This window comes from Echinops telfairi, unplaced genomic scaffold (assembly GCF_000313985.2).
Source record: "Echinops telfairi isolate 266 unplaced genomic scaffold, ASM31398v2 ScPeMD7_18;HRSCAF=68, whole genome shotgun sequence".
In the NCBI taxonomy this organism is placed as follows: domain Eukaryota; kingdom Metazoa; phylum Chordata; class Mammalia; order Afrosoricida; family Tenrecidae; genus Echinops; species Echinops telfairi.
This window is the reverse complement of record NW_022103915.1, coordinates 26,312,615-26,329,787: the sequence shown is the minus strand read 5'-3', so window position 1 is coordinate 26,329,787 and position 17,173 is coordinate 26,312,615. Positions and strand designations below refer to the sequence as shown.

General features: G+C 41.7%; 1 protein-coding gene across 13 annotated transcripts in view; it reads left to right on the top strand.

Annotated features, from left to right (window-relative positions):
* NRXN3 (neurexin 3) overlaps positions 1-17,173 on the top strand; it is a 1,902,419-nt gene that overhangs the window by 912,618 nt on the left and 972,628 nt on the right. For all 13 annotated transcript variants that reach the window (XM_030884921.2, XM_045287970.1, XM_045287968.1 and 10 more), the window contains one exon: positions 10,468-10,587. In XM_030884921.2, coding sequence (XP_030740781.1) covers positions 10,468-10,587 — 120 coding nt within the window. The remainder of the gene's footprint in view (positions 1-10,467; positions 10,588-17,173) is intronic.

The following is a 17,173-nucleotide window of genomic DNA, read 5'->3' as shown; positions in this document are numbered from 1 at the left end:
CTCATCCCAGCGCATGCATGTCGATGATTAAATTCTCAGGAACGTTGCAGGCTGGTTGACATCTGTAAGATGTTCAAGCTTGAGAGTGGTGATGGTACAAGGACTGGATGCTATGAAAGTCAACAAATGCTGCACCTTGAGTGCTGACTATCAAACGTTTACCAGCGCTGCCCTGATTCAAAGCCGGTGCAGAGAGACCTCATGAGGCATCTTGGCTTCAACCAATTACCAGACCCATCTGTTCTGATTTCCAGCGTGTGACGAGACGACTGCTACGACTGAAGCAAATCGAGTGTTCCTGTCACTGGAACCACCCACGTGACCGAGGGCACTGTTGGTCTTCTCTCGTCGCCCTAACCAAATGGCGCTGTTGTCACACTTCCCTTTGAGAGAAGAGGCACCCTCTCACCTGATCAGGTTTCTTCAGTGTGGTTCTGGCAAGGGGCGCATCCACCTTGGAGATGAAAAGGGAGAAGATAATGGGGAACAAGGCAGGCTCAGGTCTCTGCCAACCACATTTTACAGTGACAGTTAGGACCCGAGGCTTGACCTCAACCCTGTAAAATGGAATGAGGTGATTTTCTTCCCACTTGGCTCTATATGAAGACAGGGCATGCTTAAGGGATCATTGGTTTCTTGTTTTAAATTTAAATATCAGTGAATTGAATTGCTGCCCTTGAGATCATTCATTGCCTGTGAATGATTCCCTGCACAAAAGCCAACAGGGCACAGCAGCTCACGTCTAGCCGTCCTCTATGCGCTGAGGAAGTCCTTTTGCAGAAGGGCGCCAAGACATCGATGGAGCCAAGCAGGCTGTGCTAATATTAAGAACATCTGCACTGAAATCTTGGCTCTTAATTCTTATGTTTTATGAGTAGTGACTATAGATTGCTCAGAAGAATAAGTGTAAAAGTACCGTATATACTTGTGTATAAGCTGAGTTTTTCAGCACATTTTAAATGCAGTTTTGTGGTAAAATTAAGTGCCTTGGCTGATATTTGGGTGGGCTTATACTTGAGTATATATGGTAAGGCTTTTTAATTTCCTGTTGGTTTTACATAGACTTAATTATATGCTATTCCAATAGAGCCCCTACATAAACCCTACAGGACAACAGGCATAGACATATATACATATTCCTTTTCTTTTTATCTTGTCCACTTAATTACTTCCTCCCCCTCCCCGACTCTTCCTTTATGAAACAGTATAAAAATATAGGAGGAGAAATGGTCATGAACTCATGAGAAGGAGGAAACAATGTTCCAAGTGACAGATGGCTCACATCCCTCAAGTCGATTCTGACCCCTAAGTGATCGTCCAGGACAGACTAGAATTGCTCCATATGGTTTCTGAGGCATTGAATTTTTCTGGAAGGAGGCTGCCTCATCTTTCTCCTGCATACTGGCTGGAGGATTCAAACCACTGATGTTTTGGTCAGAAGCCTGATGCTTAACCCACTGCTCTACCAGGGCTTCTAGTGAAAGCTGAGCAAGGCTCCCCAGATGGCAGCTATTCCCGAAGCATAGGCAAACCCTTTAACAGATAGAGGTTCTGCCATCAGAGGGTCTCACATTTCAGTGACAATCACAGAGTCCAAACTCCTGATGAGTTCCTCATTCCTTGGGATTAAACGCAATGAATATTGCTAAATCAGCACCAGCCATGCCCAACTCCATACTGCCAGCCTCAGCCCTCCAGGCTAAAGGGACATTAGGGAGCCAGACTGGATGTGGCCTCCAGGGCTGTCACCCCAGATGTCCCCATCCCCACCCCTCATCTGGCCAAGACCAGCTGGCTGTGGTTTAACATTATCCATCAACCTCAACTTGGGGTTTTAGAGGCATGGGCTGATTAAGCTCTGTTTTGGCAGCAGCAGAAGGAACGTAGACTCAGATCTGAGCCAGCACCCCGTGCTTCAGGCAGCACTCTGTCACAGGTCCTGCAAATAAGAAAATGCACTCTGTCACTTCACCTCTCTTAGACCATGAAGAGGAGTTGACTGAACCAGTTTACATATACTGTGAAGGTGGGGTTTAGTAGTAGGACATACCAAATTGGATGTCACAGTACAGTTCTTTTTTTTCTTTAAATCATTTTATTGGGGGCTCGTTCAACTCTTATCACAATCCATCCTTCCATTGTGTCAAGCACTTTTGTACATTTGTTTCCCTCATCATTCTCAAAACATTTGCTTCCTACTTGAGCCCCTGGCATCAGCTCCTCAGTTTTCCCCTCTCTCCCTGCTCCCCCTTCTCCAAGGAACCCTTGGTAATTTATAAATTATTATTATTTTGTCATATCTTACATCGTCCAACGTCTCCCTTCACCCACTTTTCTGTTGTCCATCTCCCAGGGAGGAGGTTATATATAGATCCTTGTAATCAGTTACCCCTTTCCACCCCACCCTTCCTTCACCCTCCTGGTATCAGCACTCTCATGACTGGTGCTGAGGTCCATCTGTCTTGGATTCCCTGTGTTTCCAGTTCCTATCTGTACCAGTGTGCATCCAGTTCTTAGGGAAAAAAAAGTCAAAAATAAGAATGGGATATTTATGGTAGCCATCAGAGTTATCAGCATGGGGGAAATGGGAGTGGTGGTGCAAAGGACAATACCATGTTTTAGTGGATGACAGCAGACCTGGGAGTTATTAATGGCCTTGAACTTATTAAGTCTTTGTGTTTATGTTTCTGTTATCTTGTCACTTTCCTTTCTATAGCAAGAAAAGTCACCATCTTGTATTCTTGAAAGAATATAGGACTATTTTAACTAGAACTGGTTGGATATCAAATGCAAGTAGTGCATGCTGTTCCTATGCAGGAATTCCTAAAAGTCCTAGCAACATTTTGAAGGGGTATTTAAAAACAAACAAAAACTTTTTTTTTTCAAAAACACAACTTTCTAAATAGTTTCTTCCAAAGATGCCTCAATAGGCATTGGGTCACTTTGGAAAGCCTTGGGCCTTTAGGTTGATTTGGGAGAATATTTTAGAACACAATTATGATGGTTCACTCCCTGGAATCTCTCTTACTGTTTATAAGCATATTCATTTGACACAGTTCTGCTTTCTTGTTCTGTATTTTCTGCACATAACATGTGAGTTATAACTTAGCTTAATGCAAACCATGCAGCCCCCTTGCCGGTTAGTTTGCTGTGTGTATGATACACATTATATCCCTGTACACTTTATTTACTCGAGTGTGCTACAGGCAAATAAAAATATGGCAACTGAACAAAGGTAGCTTGTGCTGCTAATTTACTTATTCATATCTTTAAACTGTGCATTGGGTGATGATTTACAGAACACATCTGTCATCCATTTGGCATTTCGTACACATTTTGTTCCATGTCACAGAGTACAATCTCCACTATGTAACATTGCATATCCCATTTCCTTCCAGTGTTTCCGATGTCCATGCCTCCTTCTTTCCTAATGCTTCCGTGGACAAATGCCGCCCTTGTGATTCGAAAGTGTGTGTGTCTCAATAGGTTAGTGTTTCCCTTATGCTTGGCTGTAATTAAGAGATGAGAGTGAGTTCATTTCCAGATCTGAAATTTGACTAACTCCTCTCAGGGGTTCCGCCAGTCTCTATCCAACCAGTCAGCCTGGTGTTTGCTTTATGATGTTGAGTTTTGTTCTACATTTTTCTCCCACTTTATCCAGGACCTTCTGCTGTGATCCCTTGCAGAGCAGTGGCCAGGGGTAGATACGCTTTCAGGGTTGTGGAAGCTGATGTTTTCATGGCCCATTCGTCCATATGTTGGTCTTCAGTTTTTCTCACTCTTTTTTTGCTCCAAACAAGGACATACCCGTAGTTGACTTTCGAGGGCAGCTCATGAGCTTTTAAAGTTCCAGTTACTACTTGCCAGTGTGGTCTGTCTGTAGAGCATTGTCTTTGTAGACAAAATAATGTAAATTGGCCTGGGTCTTTCCTGAGACAATAATCCTTCTCTTACAGGCTCAGCAATGCATTTTTAAAATGTGGCCTTCAAAACTTCACTTTATTCATGCATATATTTGCAGCCAAAGTAGATACCCATGTACACACATCCTTTGTCACACCTACAGATATTGGGGGATGCACTTCCTTTCTTCTCACAACACCTGTCTAGCCTGCATGTCTATCCATGAATCTACTTGTAGATTACCATTATTACAGGATTGTGTGCATAACAATATTTACCTTGGTTGCCTTTCACTATTATATTCCTACCAATTGAACTTAGAATTAAAATGGCATTGGACAATTTTCCCTGGTGGGGAAACCCCTTACATTAAGAAAGTCTTTCATTGTGTTATTTGCCTCTAGGTTAAAAATACCTTATTTAAATAATTGTTTTTGTTCATTCTGGTGTGATCACACGTGCACTGGTGCATGTGCACACACACAAATGCACATGTATACACACACTCCTCCTGCTGCTGACCTCCATCAGAGATATTCCAGTGTTAGGAAGCCCGGCCTCGAGAGCTCCCCTGCCGTTTGCTGCATGTGTGACCTGGAGAAAGTGATCGGCATTTTCTCTGCCTCAATTTTCTGAAACCCTCCCCTGCCGAGCCCATCAACAGTCCAACTTTTAAGTCTTTTATTGTTTTGATATGTCCAAAAGGAAATTTGTTTCCATTTTTCCAACTCTTTAATACTTGTAGTTATAGTTATATGCTTCCTTATGTACTTATGGAAACAGTTAATATCATATAAAACATTTAATACAGGCACATAACAAGTGCTGTGTGGATGATATTTCTTGTTGTCTCATTGTGCTCTGATTTGAACAAGATTCTCCTTGATCAAGAATGTGCAGTTGAAAGGAGCCTTGGGGTTCTCTTCCTGCTTTTGTTCTGGGGTGTTTTGGATGGATCTCTAACTTCTTTCTTTTTGGAGACCTGTGTACTCATGGGAAATGCATACATTATTGACATGAAATGCTAGAGGCCTTCAAAAAATCTGTAGGAAAATTCCCTTATCTTTAAAGAAAAATTTAGTTTATTTTAACAATCTCACCAACATAGAATTTGCATGACATACATTTCAGTAACTCATTCACATTCATTAGAGTTGTGCAATGATCACTACAATCAATTCCAGTGCATTTCTTCTTCCTTGTACTTATTGTTGTTAGACCTCCTTGATTATCTTTTACTTCTATTTTCCTTGAATATTCTGAAGCACCTCTGTATACCCTATTAAGGTAGGGATGTCCTTAAGTGAGTTGAAGGAAGAATAAGGGGCTTAAAATTTATTACCAGCAAGAAACGATTCTAGAGTATAGCCCAAATGCTCATTCAATTCATTCAACACACAGATATTGATGTGCGGGTCTATGGGTCTAACAACTGGTGTTGAAGGAATCCTTGTCTCAGTGCCTGGTGAGATTGCATGTGTTAATAGTTAAATCCAAGGAAGAGAGATTGTCAATTACATATCATTTCCACCACCCCTCAGAAAAAGTGATTCCATTTTTTAAAAAAAACAGGAATGATAAAGATTGATATTGATAAATTCTAGAGTGAATTTCAGTTGGGAAGAACCAGAGACTCGAACCAGTTCCACCCCCTGCTGCGGATAGCATGTGAACCCAGATATACTGAATCCAAATCTATAGTTCAACAAGATCCCCAGGTAGTTCTGTAGTGAGTCATAGAACCACCTGGGATGAACATGTAACTTGTCAGCAGAGTGTTGAACCAGAACGAGTCAGTTCTAAGCTGTGGGAAGACACTTGTCTAAGTCATAAATGAGTGTGACTCTCTCACTTTCTTTCCACACTATTTTCTAATCACCTATCTGATACCATGTCCTATGTCAGGAATTAGAGGAAGTGAATAAAACAGACCAGGTTTTTGTCCCCAAAGAGCGCATGTCTCCATGACAGAATGAAGCAGACCATAAAGACCTATTAAAAACAATTTAATCGTAAAATGTGGAATTAACAGGAAGATATCATGGAGAGAAAAATGTTGGCGGGGTCCTCTTTCAATATAATCTGGATAGAGCTTAGGGTGAGTTGAAACGATGAAGAGAAGGACTCCGCTGTTGAAAACACAGAAGGCTACTGTTATCTGTAAGTCAACCCCAAATGGGAGGAAACTGAGGCAAGATGGCCTCGAGGCATTAGAGCAACGGTTCTCCAACCCAGAACCCTGCAAAGAGCTTGACGAAATACCATTGGCAATGTTTCAGCAAACTGATGCTTCCATCTCTCCGGGGGCGGAAAACCTCACGCTCCTACTCATGTTCTTCATGGCACTCTCCAGTAAGTGTGTGGGAAACAAACTCAGTGGGATTTGGAAATAGCCTCGACTGTTTTTCATAGTCTGATTCCTCCCAACCTTTCGTTGTTTGGACAAGTTACTGTGCAGAGCACAGGCCTCTCTCTGCACTCTGTTTGTGGAAGTATGAAACGGAGATCAAAGTTGGGTATAATTCAGACCATCACAACATCGACTCAAACACGTTCTCTGTAGCTTTCCCAGGAAGCTTAACACAACATTGTCATGCTTGGAACATATGACATGATTTCTAATAGCAGGAAGTTTTCGATCTTTGGGCGGAGGAGAAACAGTAACAGTATGAAACAATTAGAGGGTGAACTAGGCAGGAGGCAGTGCAATGTACTATAAAGGGCTAAATCAAGTCTTATCAGATGCAAATCTTAATGATGTGGATCATAAATGTCTGGCCACTGAAAAGGGAGAGAATTGTTTGAAGTTCCAAGTGTAGGTTTCATAGGAGGAGGTCTTTGAGCTGATCCTTGGAAAATGGTTAAAATATGGTTAATTACAGGGGATGGGCAACTCATGGAAGATGTTTGTCTTCAGATGCAATTAATATGCAAAGAATTGTTGTCTTTTCCCAAAGTTATTTTGTTGCTCTGCTGCCTTTCAAGGGAATTCCATCCATATGTTTCTAATCCTTGAGTACAATTGAATTACAGGCCGATTGTCTGGTAAGAGCAGTTTGGTGAGGGAACCCCACAGACTTCTCAGAAGCTTTTGTGCTTTGAAAGAAGCTGTCCTGATTTGCCATTGTTAATGAAACTTGTACCACCCAAGGCTCCCGTTTAAAACCCACTGAGAACACCACCACAGGCTGCCTTTCATCTCGACATGGGGGAGCCCCATGGCAAACAGGGGCTGCAGAACCCCAGCAGCGGGGCTGTCCCTCCAGCGTGAGTAATTGTCTTGAACTTGCTGAGGCCACGTCCTAAGAGCTTTGTGTTTGGAGCAATAAATAGCCTGTGCTATCCCGTTTCATGAAGAAGGACCGAATGCCATGCCACCCAGAAGACCCTATTGTTGCCTCTGAAAATGCATCCTTAGCCCTGGCATGCGTGCCCGTCACTGTTCCGTACCTGTGCGAAGCTCAGCCTGGAAATTGTGAGAGCCTCACCTATGCAGATGGAGCTGTTTTCCACCCGGTCAACAGCCAAATGCTTATTTCCCACAGGTTTCGGACTAACATGTTTGCTTTAGTCAAGTTCATCTCTCTGGCTGGCTTTCTGAGAAATTCACGGAATGATCTTGACTGCGAAGGTGAATACTCCTGAAACAAAGAATACCAAAGATGTAGATTTGTCTTTAGCCCATCAGCTGAAGTAGAAAAGGGGACTAAAAAGGGCAGAATTATTAAAGAGCCTAGGGATTTTAATCTCTGCAAATCCCCAGTGGCTCACCTAAAGGGAGGCCTTTTAAAGGTATTTTTCAACAGTTTGTTGCCATATAATTCATATACCATACAATTCAATAGTTCAATCATACAAGAAGTGGTGTATAATCATCACCACAATTGGTTTACAGACATTGCCCTTCATGATTGTATGCATCCTTATTGGCTCCCCATTTTCCCCCTACCTCCCGTGCTGTAGCTCCAAGAAACCATTCATCAAACTACTGTCTCTATGGATTAACCTGCCCTAAATAGCATCTGCAGGAAAACGTTTCTAAAATCACAACTGACAACAATAACGAAGTAAAACAGATAAAATCCTCAATCAAAAGAAAAGCAGAATGGATTGAAAAACTAAAGCCAATTAAAATGGATGGCAAGGGAGGTCAAAGGATAGGATCCTAAATTTTTACCTCGCTGCATCTACTGACAAACTCTCACCAGGGATTCAAACTGGCTGGTTCCAATTTGACTCTCTGCTGATAAGTAGCACTTTCACCCCAGATATACTGAATCAGAATCTATATTTTCATAAGATTCCCAGATGATTCTTATAGATCTGCAATAAGGAATTGCATGGGGAATTTTGTTAAACTGCAGATTTCATGAATTGCCTGGGGAATTTTGTTAAACTGCAGATTCCGTGTCAGTGTCAGTGTATCTCGGGTGGAACTGCAAATGCTCAGCCGTGGCAGAACTGTAGAACTGGAATGAACCCATTTGCATCTCTCACACAGCCACACGTGTTCAATTGCCCACTCATACAGTTCAACATTAAAAAACAAACAAAAAGCCTTGTGTTGTGAGTTAGGTGGGAGATTGCATTGCAGATCATTGTCTTTATCTTCAATGACTTAAACAACTTGTCTAACTTGCTCAATAATTCACCCAGTCCCTGATTCCCCCCCACCCGCACCCGTTTTCACTTCCACATCTTGTAGCATATCATCTTCCCCTTCACAGTTAACATTTGTCTACCCTCTAGCCTATTGCTTTTCTTCCCCCTCTTCCCCTCCGACCCCTGGTCACCATCAAAGTCTGTTTCTTTGGGTATGGAAAACTTGATCTGGATCCCTCCCCGCTTTATAACAATTTGAGAATGCCTCCTCAAATGGCAATATCTATTTATAAATTAGACTTAAAGTAGCAGTGTGAGCTGCAAAGTTGGCTGTTCAAACTCACCAGCTTCCTGCTGGAGAGAGAGGAGCTGTCTGCTCCTCTACATAGTTCCAGTCTCAGAAACCTTTGTCTCTGCTATGAGTCTGAATGAACTATGTAGCAGTGCGGTGCCTTTTGAACTAGTAGGCATGTATATAATTTGTATAGAAATAATAAAAAGCAGAAATCAGAAAGTAAGAGATCCAAAAGATGAACAAAATTTCTTCCACACACCAAATAATTTTCCTTTGCCTCCTCTGGTATACACATGCTCATTGGAGAGAATTCTTCTAAAATGTGTTCAACAACAACATGCCGTAGTGCTGGAGTGCTCAAAACCTTGGGACGCTTTGAAATCACCTGGGGCTTATGAAAGCCAGGGAATCTGGTTTTCCCATTCAGTAAATCTAGGATGGAGTTTAAGGATTTTAATCTCTGCAAACCCTCAGTGGCTCGTGGCCTAGGTACTATACTTGGAGAATTACAAAACATGGGTCTCAGAGTGAGTCTATTTATATTTGACACCAAGCCCCTTTAACGACCAACCGTGTGGCTTTGCGTTAAGTATTTTTGCTTCTCTGAGCTCAGTTTACTTATCGGTATAAAGGGTTCCTCTTGGAACCCTTAATGAGGTAATGCAGACCTAGCTTCAGTGTTCCATGCCCGTTATCCAGAAACCATGATTACAAATGGGCTGCTGTATTGTTACCATGAACGTATAGCTTCTTAATGTCACAAAGGAGACTTTTCCATTTTACAACAAGAAATTCAACTTTAATTCCTTAGAACCATGCTGGGGGGGGGGGGGGGGATCACTTTTTGTTTGTTTGTTTGCCTTAGCATGATATGTTAAGAAAGACCAGGTCCCATAGGAGGTCTCTATCTAACTGTAGAGATGAAGCTCGTTTTCAAAGTCTACTTGGAAGACAACATTGTGTTCAGCCCTCTCCCTTTTGTGTGTATCAGTGGATAGTTTGTGGTTAATTGTGCATTTCCTGTTGTCCTTGGTCTTTGGGATTCCTATTGCATGATACATCAGTTGTGAGTCGGGTGGTTGTGTCTTCTATGGTTTGGGGGCATGAGAATGATAAATTCAGGTGGTTGCTTTTGATTGAAGGGGCACTGGTGGCACAGTAAAGAAGTCCTAGTGGCACAGTGGGCATAGCACTCAGCTGCTAAACCTAAGGGTGGGGGGTTTGAACCCACCAGCTGCTCCTTGGGAGGAAGACGTGGCCATCTGCTTCTTACCATTAAACCGTGAAGGCCTGGACCCCTCGCGAGACTGTGCTACTCTGTCCTGCAAGGTCACTGTGAATCCGAATTGACTGAAGTGGGTTGGGTTTGGTGGCACCGTCAGCAACCCCTATGGCACGGTGCTTAAAGCACTCAGCTGCTAATGGAAAGAGCAGCAGTTCAAATCTACCAGCCACTCCTGGGGACAAAGATATGGCAGTCTGCTTCTGTAAAGATGTATAGCTTTGGAACGCTAAGGCCAGTTCTATTCTGTCCTAAGGGGTCCTTGGGAGTTGGAATTCACTCAACAACAAAGCGTTTGATTTGGTTTTTAGTTTTGCTTTGCATTTGCATCATTTTTAATCAAACTTCGTCTCGCCTTTGTTCTCTCTCTTCTTGTGCATTGCAGGACCCAGTACCACCTGCCAGGAAGATTCATGTGCCAACCAGGGAGTCTGCATGCAGCAATGGGAAGGCTTCACTTGTGATTGTTCCATGACCTCGTATTCTGGGAACCAGTGCAATGATCGTGAGTACAAGCTTCTCCTGCTTGAGACTGATTCCAGGTGCCTAGGGCCCGGAGAAAACTTCAATGACAGTATGGAAGGGAAAGGCTGTTCTGAAAGATTCGTAAGCAATTTTCTCTTCCAGAAACTTGGAGAATAAGCAACTTGGAGGATAGTGTTCTTAAGGGCAGAGCAAAGAGATGTCTCTTGCTTAACAATACTAGTATTCTCTTCTTCTTGCCCCCTCTGCTTTTGCTGAGGTATTTTCTATTCCTATTTAAAATCAAGATTAAAATTCGTGTGACTGAGAGAAAGAAATCAGACAAGATTTTTATTGTATGGTGTACAGTTCTCAATTAATTAAGTCATCTGGATAACAATTTAGAGACACTTCCATTGTCATTACCTAGAAATTAGAGAATGTTTATGGAAAGCAGTTATTTTCAAGAAGTTTAGAGACTCTCTTCGTCCTTCCAAATAAAGATTTGGAGTCATATTCCTCAATGCCCAAGATCCATTCCATGAAGCAGAATTATGTGACTTGGACATTGTACAAATATCATGTTATACAGTGGCCAGCACCTGTTACAAACGCATTCTATGCAAAGAACACTTTTAAGTCAAATTTGTACATACTTTGAAATAGTTTTGATTTTTATCTAATATCAATCAAATCTTTGTCTTAGTATATAGTGTATAATGTATCTTTCCATGCATAAAAGGAACATCAGAGATACACTTCCAGCCACACTACACCCTCTTAGGCTTAGGAGCACATTGGTAATAATAATAATAAAATAATAAAGTTGTGCTATGTGTCCTACATAGTACCTGATTATTATACCACCATAGGTTGTTTGAATGGTCAACCTAATAGGCTTTATGGGAGTTAGGGCTTTTGACATACATGCTGCCAAATGTTGGCCCAGTGACTATTAGGCTGCACATGACTGCAGACATTTTTCCCCCTCCAATTCAATGCATTTCAACCATTTTCAGGATTCTTTCAGGTCTAAGATAATGAAGCTCTCTGGTGAATTACATTGATATATATGTTATATATAAATGGTTACTCCGCTTATATATGCATTTCACTTCTGAGAATATTTATGTGTGTCCTTCTCTGTATCTTGATTGTATTGAGAGAGAACCCTGTGACTGATACACTTAAGACACCTCCGTTGATTTAGGTATAAAAGGAGGCTGATTTTATGAATATGCTGCTGACCCTGATGGTGAAGATAGTTCAATCTGTGGGTATCAGTGAACTTGAGTTTTCAGTTCCTTTCTAGGTTATTTTTTGTAACTTCTCCATGATTAAGGAGGAACACACTTGAAATGCATGAACACTTACTGCAAAGAGATTGATTGAAAGTCAAAAAGAAAGAAAGAGAAGTCCTGCCTTGCGAGATCCTGGTCACCTTTTGGTTCTCTCATGCAGTCTTCATGGTAGATTTTGCTTTACAATCCAAAATAATAACCACCTGGCCTCCTACTTGATACAACTAAAATGAGTTGATCTGATTAAGCAGTAGAGGCATCTCATAATGTTGCCCTGAAGCAGGTCCCAGTTTCCATGCTCTCTCTGCCATATCTGTTTGGTTTTCCTTGAATCCTTCCTTCTGAATAGTTGTTGATGTGTGTATTGTCTTGTATAACTATCCTTTCCATTATTCCCCAGCAGCTTTTTGTTAGTCTTTTAAAATACACTGAGGAAAAGAAGTGAGAAATTAGGCGGGACAGGGAGAAAACTTGTGGACACTTGTTCATGGCAATGTGAGCCTCGGCCGCCCTGTCTGGGATGAAAAGGACGTGGTGTCTGCAGAATGCTTGGCATCCAATTGTCTCACCAATGATCTTTGACGTTACATAAGGTCCTCCTGTCATATTTACGAATCTGGAATGTCAACGCACTCTGAAGAAGACAGCCAGACGGGCGCGTGGGGAGTAGCTAGGGAAATGGTACAGCATGGCCTTAGTTCACCCTCATTGGTCGGCACGTAGTTCCTCTCCTTTAAGTATTAGCAGGTACTTTTTTATTCTCAAAAGTGTATTCTCTATCACATATCTATACCACTGTGTGTCAGGAAGATGCTGTGTGCACAGAGGACACAGAAAGGTAGGTAATTCCAACTGTGCTGAATAAGCGCCACCTGCAGAAGGTAGGTGTGTATTTTTTGTCTTTGATCAGTTAGTTCATCTCTGTCATGCAAGGACAGGCATAGTTTTAAGGTAAAATTCCACTCAAGCTCTTTCCAGGTTTCTATGATTGCATCTGATTTGGTAATGAACGTTTTCTACCACCGTCCAGAATGAGGACTGTGGCATTATCTGTCTTGGGTGATGTGTTGATACAGAGTGAAAGACGAGAACAAGGATTGGAGAACGTCATATTGTTTGGGTGGCAGCAGCTTCTCATCCTTCAAAAATGTTCCTAAGATGTTCAGGTTGAGGCAAATATAATTTGAACTCCAGTTTGAAAATAATGTTGTGGTATCTTTTGGTAGTAGAAGAGCCTCTAAAGCAAGATGACTCATGATCACTTTGGTTGGTCTTCTCCTACAGACTGCAGTGGGGCTTCTACAACTGGGTGGCTCTATGGGGCAGTGGACATGTCAGTTACAGAAATATAGAGGCACATACATTGAATTTAGGCATACAGGGAGTGACTGTAAGTTCAGAGCAAAACTTATCATGAAACCCAACCAAATATGGAAGCGGTGTCAAAAAAGTTCACAGGAAAAAAAAACCATTTTCTTTTAACTCCATATTTCCAGAAACTTTTAAAAACCCTCTCTCTTATGTAAAAATGGTAGGTTCTTTAACATGGTGACAATGACTATACCACAAGCCAAGGATTGTCATTCAATGTATTTGAGGAAGCATTCTCTTTGGAAATTACTCAGATCCAGCGGGCATTTTTTTCTATTTAGTATTAGTAAAACATTATTTTACTTTTTAAAATACTAAATATTTTAGTATTTATTTACTATTTTTATGCTATAGTAACTTTCCTTATTTACAATTAGAAATAACGGCGATTGCATCCCTATTTTACGTCATGGACCATTGTTTCCCATAGCAACCTTGATCCTTCCGATCGTGACTTACTATCTTGTCCCCTGGGTCATTTCATGATGAAGTTTCCTTCTGATGCTTGTGTGCTTACATAGGTAGCAGACTTTTCCTACCAGCACAGCTGAACAAGGCTGTCATTGGCCAAGGCCATGTGGGAAGTTTGCAAAGAGGAGGAAGGGAAAAATGGGAAAGCATATTCGTGGAAGAGAAAGAAGGAAGACAGAGTAAACAAGCGTTGGGTTTTATATGGAAGAGCAGAGAGGACGTCAGAGATTGATTTGGTGCTCTGCGACACCTAACTTCAACTAAAGTCACAAAAATGGGGATGTGCATTTTAAGTGGAGGCAATGACCATCAAGGACATTTGATTTTTACCCAATTCCTGGGAATAGAATGTTTTATAAATGGCTGCAAATGCCTAACTCATCACCTTCTTTAAAATGCTGCCCTACAACAGTGTGAATTCTTTACCAACGCAATCTAACTACAAAAGGGTTTTTTTGTTTTGTTTTTGTTTTTAACGGAAACCTGTTTGGGACGTGCTATTTTCCATAGGTGTTTCACGGGGCAGCAAGTTGATCATCAATGAAAATAAAAGCATCTCAACGTATACCTGTCGATCACAGCATAAAGAGCTGCTAACTAGGGTAGCTGGCTAGAGTTTGATATTTTTCAAAATGAACCGCTCAGTTCATAATGTAGAGAAGTGTGCCCTCTGTGTGCCTGGCTTGCATTGTATAGTTTTCAACACTTCTAGTGTGGCTTCTGCAGCTGATGGCCTGTTTTCCTGATCTGTTCTCCATGGGCAATCTTTGTTTGGAAGAGCTACTATCACATAGAGTCTTCTTAACTCAATGAGTAGCGCGTACATTTAAAACTTACATCCCAGTTAGTAGCTCCAGGTGGATGGTTTTCGCATGATTCCACCATTCCCTGTAGGAGCACAGTGGTATGATGGAGGTTGATAGGTGACATAGTGGTGGTGAAGGTGGAACATACATATCTCTGGCTACAATTCTCTTCCTTCATTTTCTCTGGATGATTGCCACATGTGAGAATGACTTCCTTGTAGCGAATAGAAAGAGGAATCCTCTTGCTGGAAGCCAGGTAGACTTGATTATCTTATTGCTTTAGGTACTGCCAGATTGGGGCCGACTCACGGACCCTGTGTGCAAGCGAAATAAAAATGGCCTGAAGAGCCCTCATCATTTTTGCTAAACTTGAGCCCAGTAGAGCAGCTGTTGTGTCTCTTCATCTCATTGAAGGTCTTCCCCCTCTGTTGCCGACCCTCTATTTGACCCAGGGTGATTCCCTTCTCCAGGAGCTAGTCCCTCCTGATAATGTGCCCAAAGTACGTGAGGTGAAGTCTTCTCATCTTGGCTTCTCAGGAGCACTCTGGTTGTCCTCTGTCAAGAAAGAGGTGTTTGTTATTACGGCAGTCTGCGGGACCTTCAGTATTCCCTTAGTGAACAAATCACGGGTGGAAAATGGTAAGATCTTAGGTTACTTAGATTTACTTTTAGCGTTTGTAACCACAGGGAAATGAACCATTCCAGATGCAATGGAGGATCCTAGCAAACCTACAGAAAGTCAAACAAGTGACGTGATCAAGAAATGACCTTTAATACCTTTGAAAAAATTTGAAGCAAAAAGATTGGCTTCTCAGGGGACGAAGGTCACCTAACAGTTAACTCAGTGACCTGTATTCCAGTGTGGAATTCCAGAACAAGTGGAACTCTTATGGGGTCTTCGAGGAATTCCCTTCTTGGATATTGAGATTTTATTGAGACTTTAGATCAGGACTGAGAGCCTGGAGAAATCATAGTCATTCTGTTATTGTGGGGATGCCGGATCCAGTCCTGAATCCAGGATGGGCCTGCCACTCCCATTGGCACCCTGCTGTTGAATTCCTCTGTTTTTCTTTCGCCACATCACACGATGTTGTACCAAAGGCCATATTCACTTTGTGAGAATAGCTGTTTTAAAATTTTTATTTATTTATTTTTTATGAGATTAGCCATTTTAAACACCTCGTGTCTATTTGGCATCATTTTCATCTTTTCAGATGTATTGTTTCGAGATGCACACAGTTCTGGGGTCATGTCTTGGGGGGGGCGGTACCCTGGAGAAGCAAGTGTGGAGCAGTCTGGGGCACACAGGTCCTAAACATACCCAAACGACTCAGGGTCCCAGGTTTAGGAATTGGGTGTGGGGTTAAGAGAGGAGAATAAATGTGGACCATTAGTCCGTCATCACAGCCTGACACTGCGCGGTACATTGCTAGTCATACATTGTGGGCTACTTGTTGGAGAAATTGCTAGGTTCACACTGGCATGTGATAATAGATGTTCTTTGCTTGCAACAAATCAATACAAGGCAGCTGTGGATCATGCAGACAGTAGAGTGTGAAGCGCCTTTTCAGACAGTGTCCTGCCGGAGTGGCTGTTAAGCTGCACTGTTGGCTATTGATTGGCCTCTTGCTTTTTATTTATTGTGTGGGTTTATTTATTTTTTTAAAGTAGGTTGGTGTATTGATTAAATCTGTTAAAAACACATTTCCCATTCAGGCTTCAGAAAAACATAAACAATATATGCATTACTTAGTGTGCAAACAAGAGGACAGGCTTGTAAATACTAATTCGGTCTCTTGAGTAAATGTAGGTACACAGGCATTACATTGTGAACCTTTCTTATTATTTGTATAGCAATAAGTTCCAAGACTGTCACACTACAATATGTTTTCAGTTATGTGTTTCTCCGCCAGTTTAGGTTTGTCCACCTCTCTGTGGCCAGCAAATAGGCCAATATTTTACTTGTAGCACAGTTGTTCACTTTTTAGAACACACTTAGTGTTGTTAATTTTGTTAATTTTTATAGCGTCAGCTCCAGCCCACTGTGACCTTGTGTTTAACATTACCCAGCCCTGTGTCATCTTTGCGGCCACTGTATGTTTGAGTCCATTGGTGGGGCTAGCACGTTAATCCATCTCATTAAGATGTCCCTCATTTTCACGCAGTCTCCACTTTACCAAATATGATATTGTTCTCTAGGATTTTTTTTTTTTTCTGCTGATGGGTCCAAAATATGTGAATGTTGCCATCCTCACATCTGAGGGGCGCTCTGCCTCTCTGTCTTCCAAGACTGATTTGTTTATTCTTCAGACATGGTATGACTGATATTCTTCATCAACACTATAATTCACATATTTCAGTTCCTCTGTCTTCTTTTGTCACAATCCAGCTTTTGCATCCATCTGAGGTGCCTGAAGTCGCTCCAGCTTGGGTCAGGCACACCGAAGTCATCAAAGTGGCACTTTTGCTTTTTGAAAACTTGAAGAAGTCTTTCCCATCTGATTTGCTCATGGAAACATATCACTTGATACCTTGGGTGCTGCTTCCACGGACTTTGACTATAGATTCAAAGAGAATGAAAGTATTGATTATCATTTCTCCATTTCTCATGATGTTGTTTATCAGTCTGGTTATACAGATTTTCATTTTCTTCACATTAAGGTGGGATCCATACTGGAGT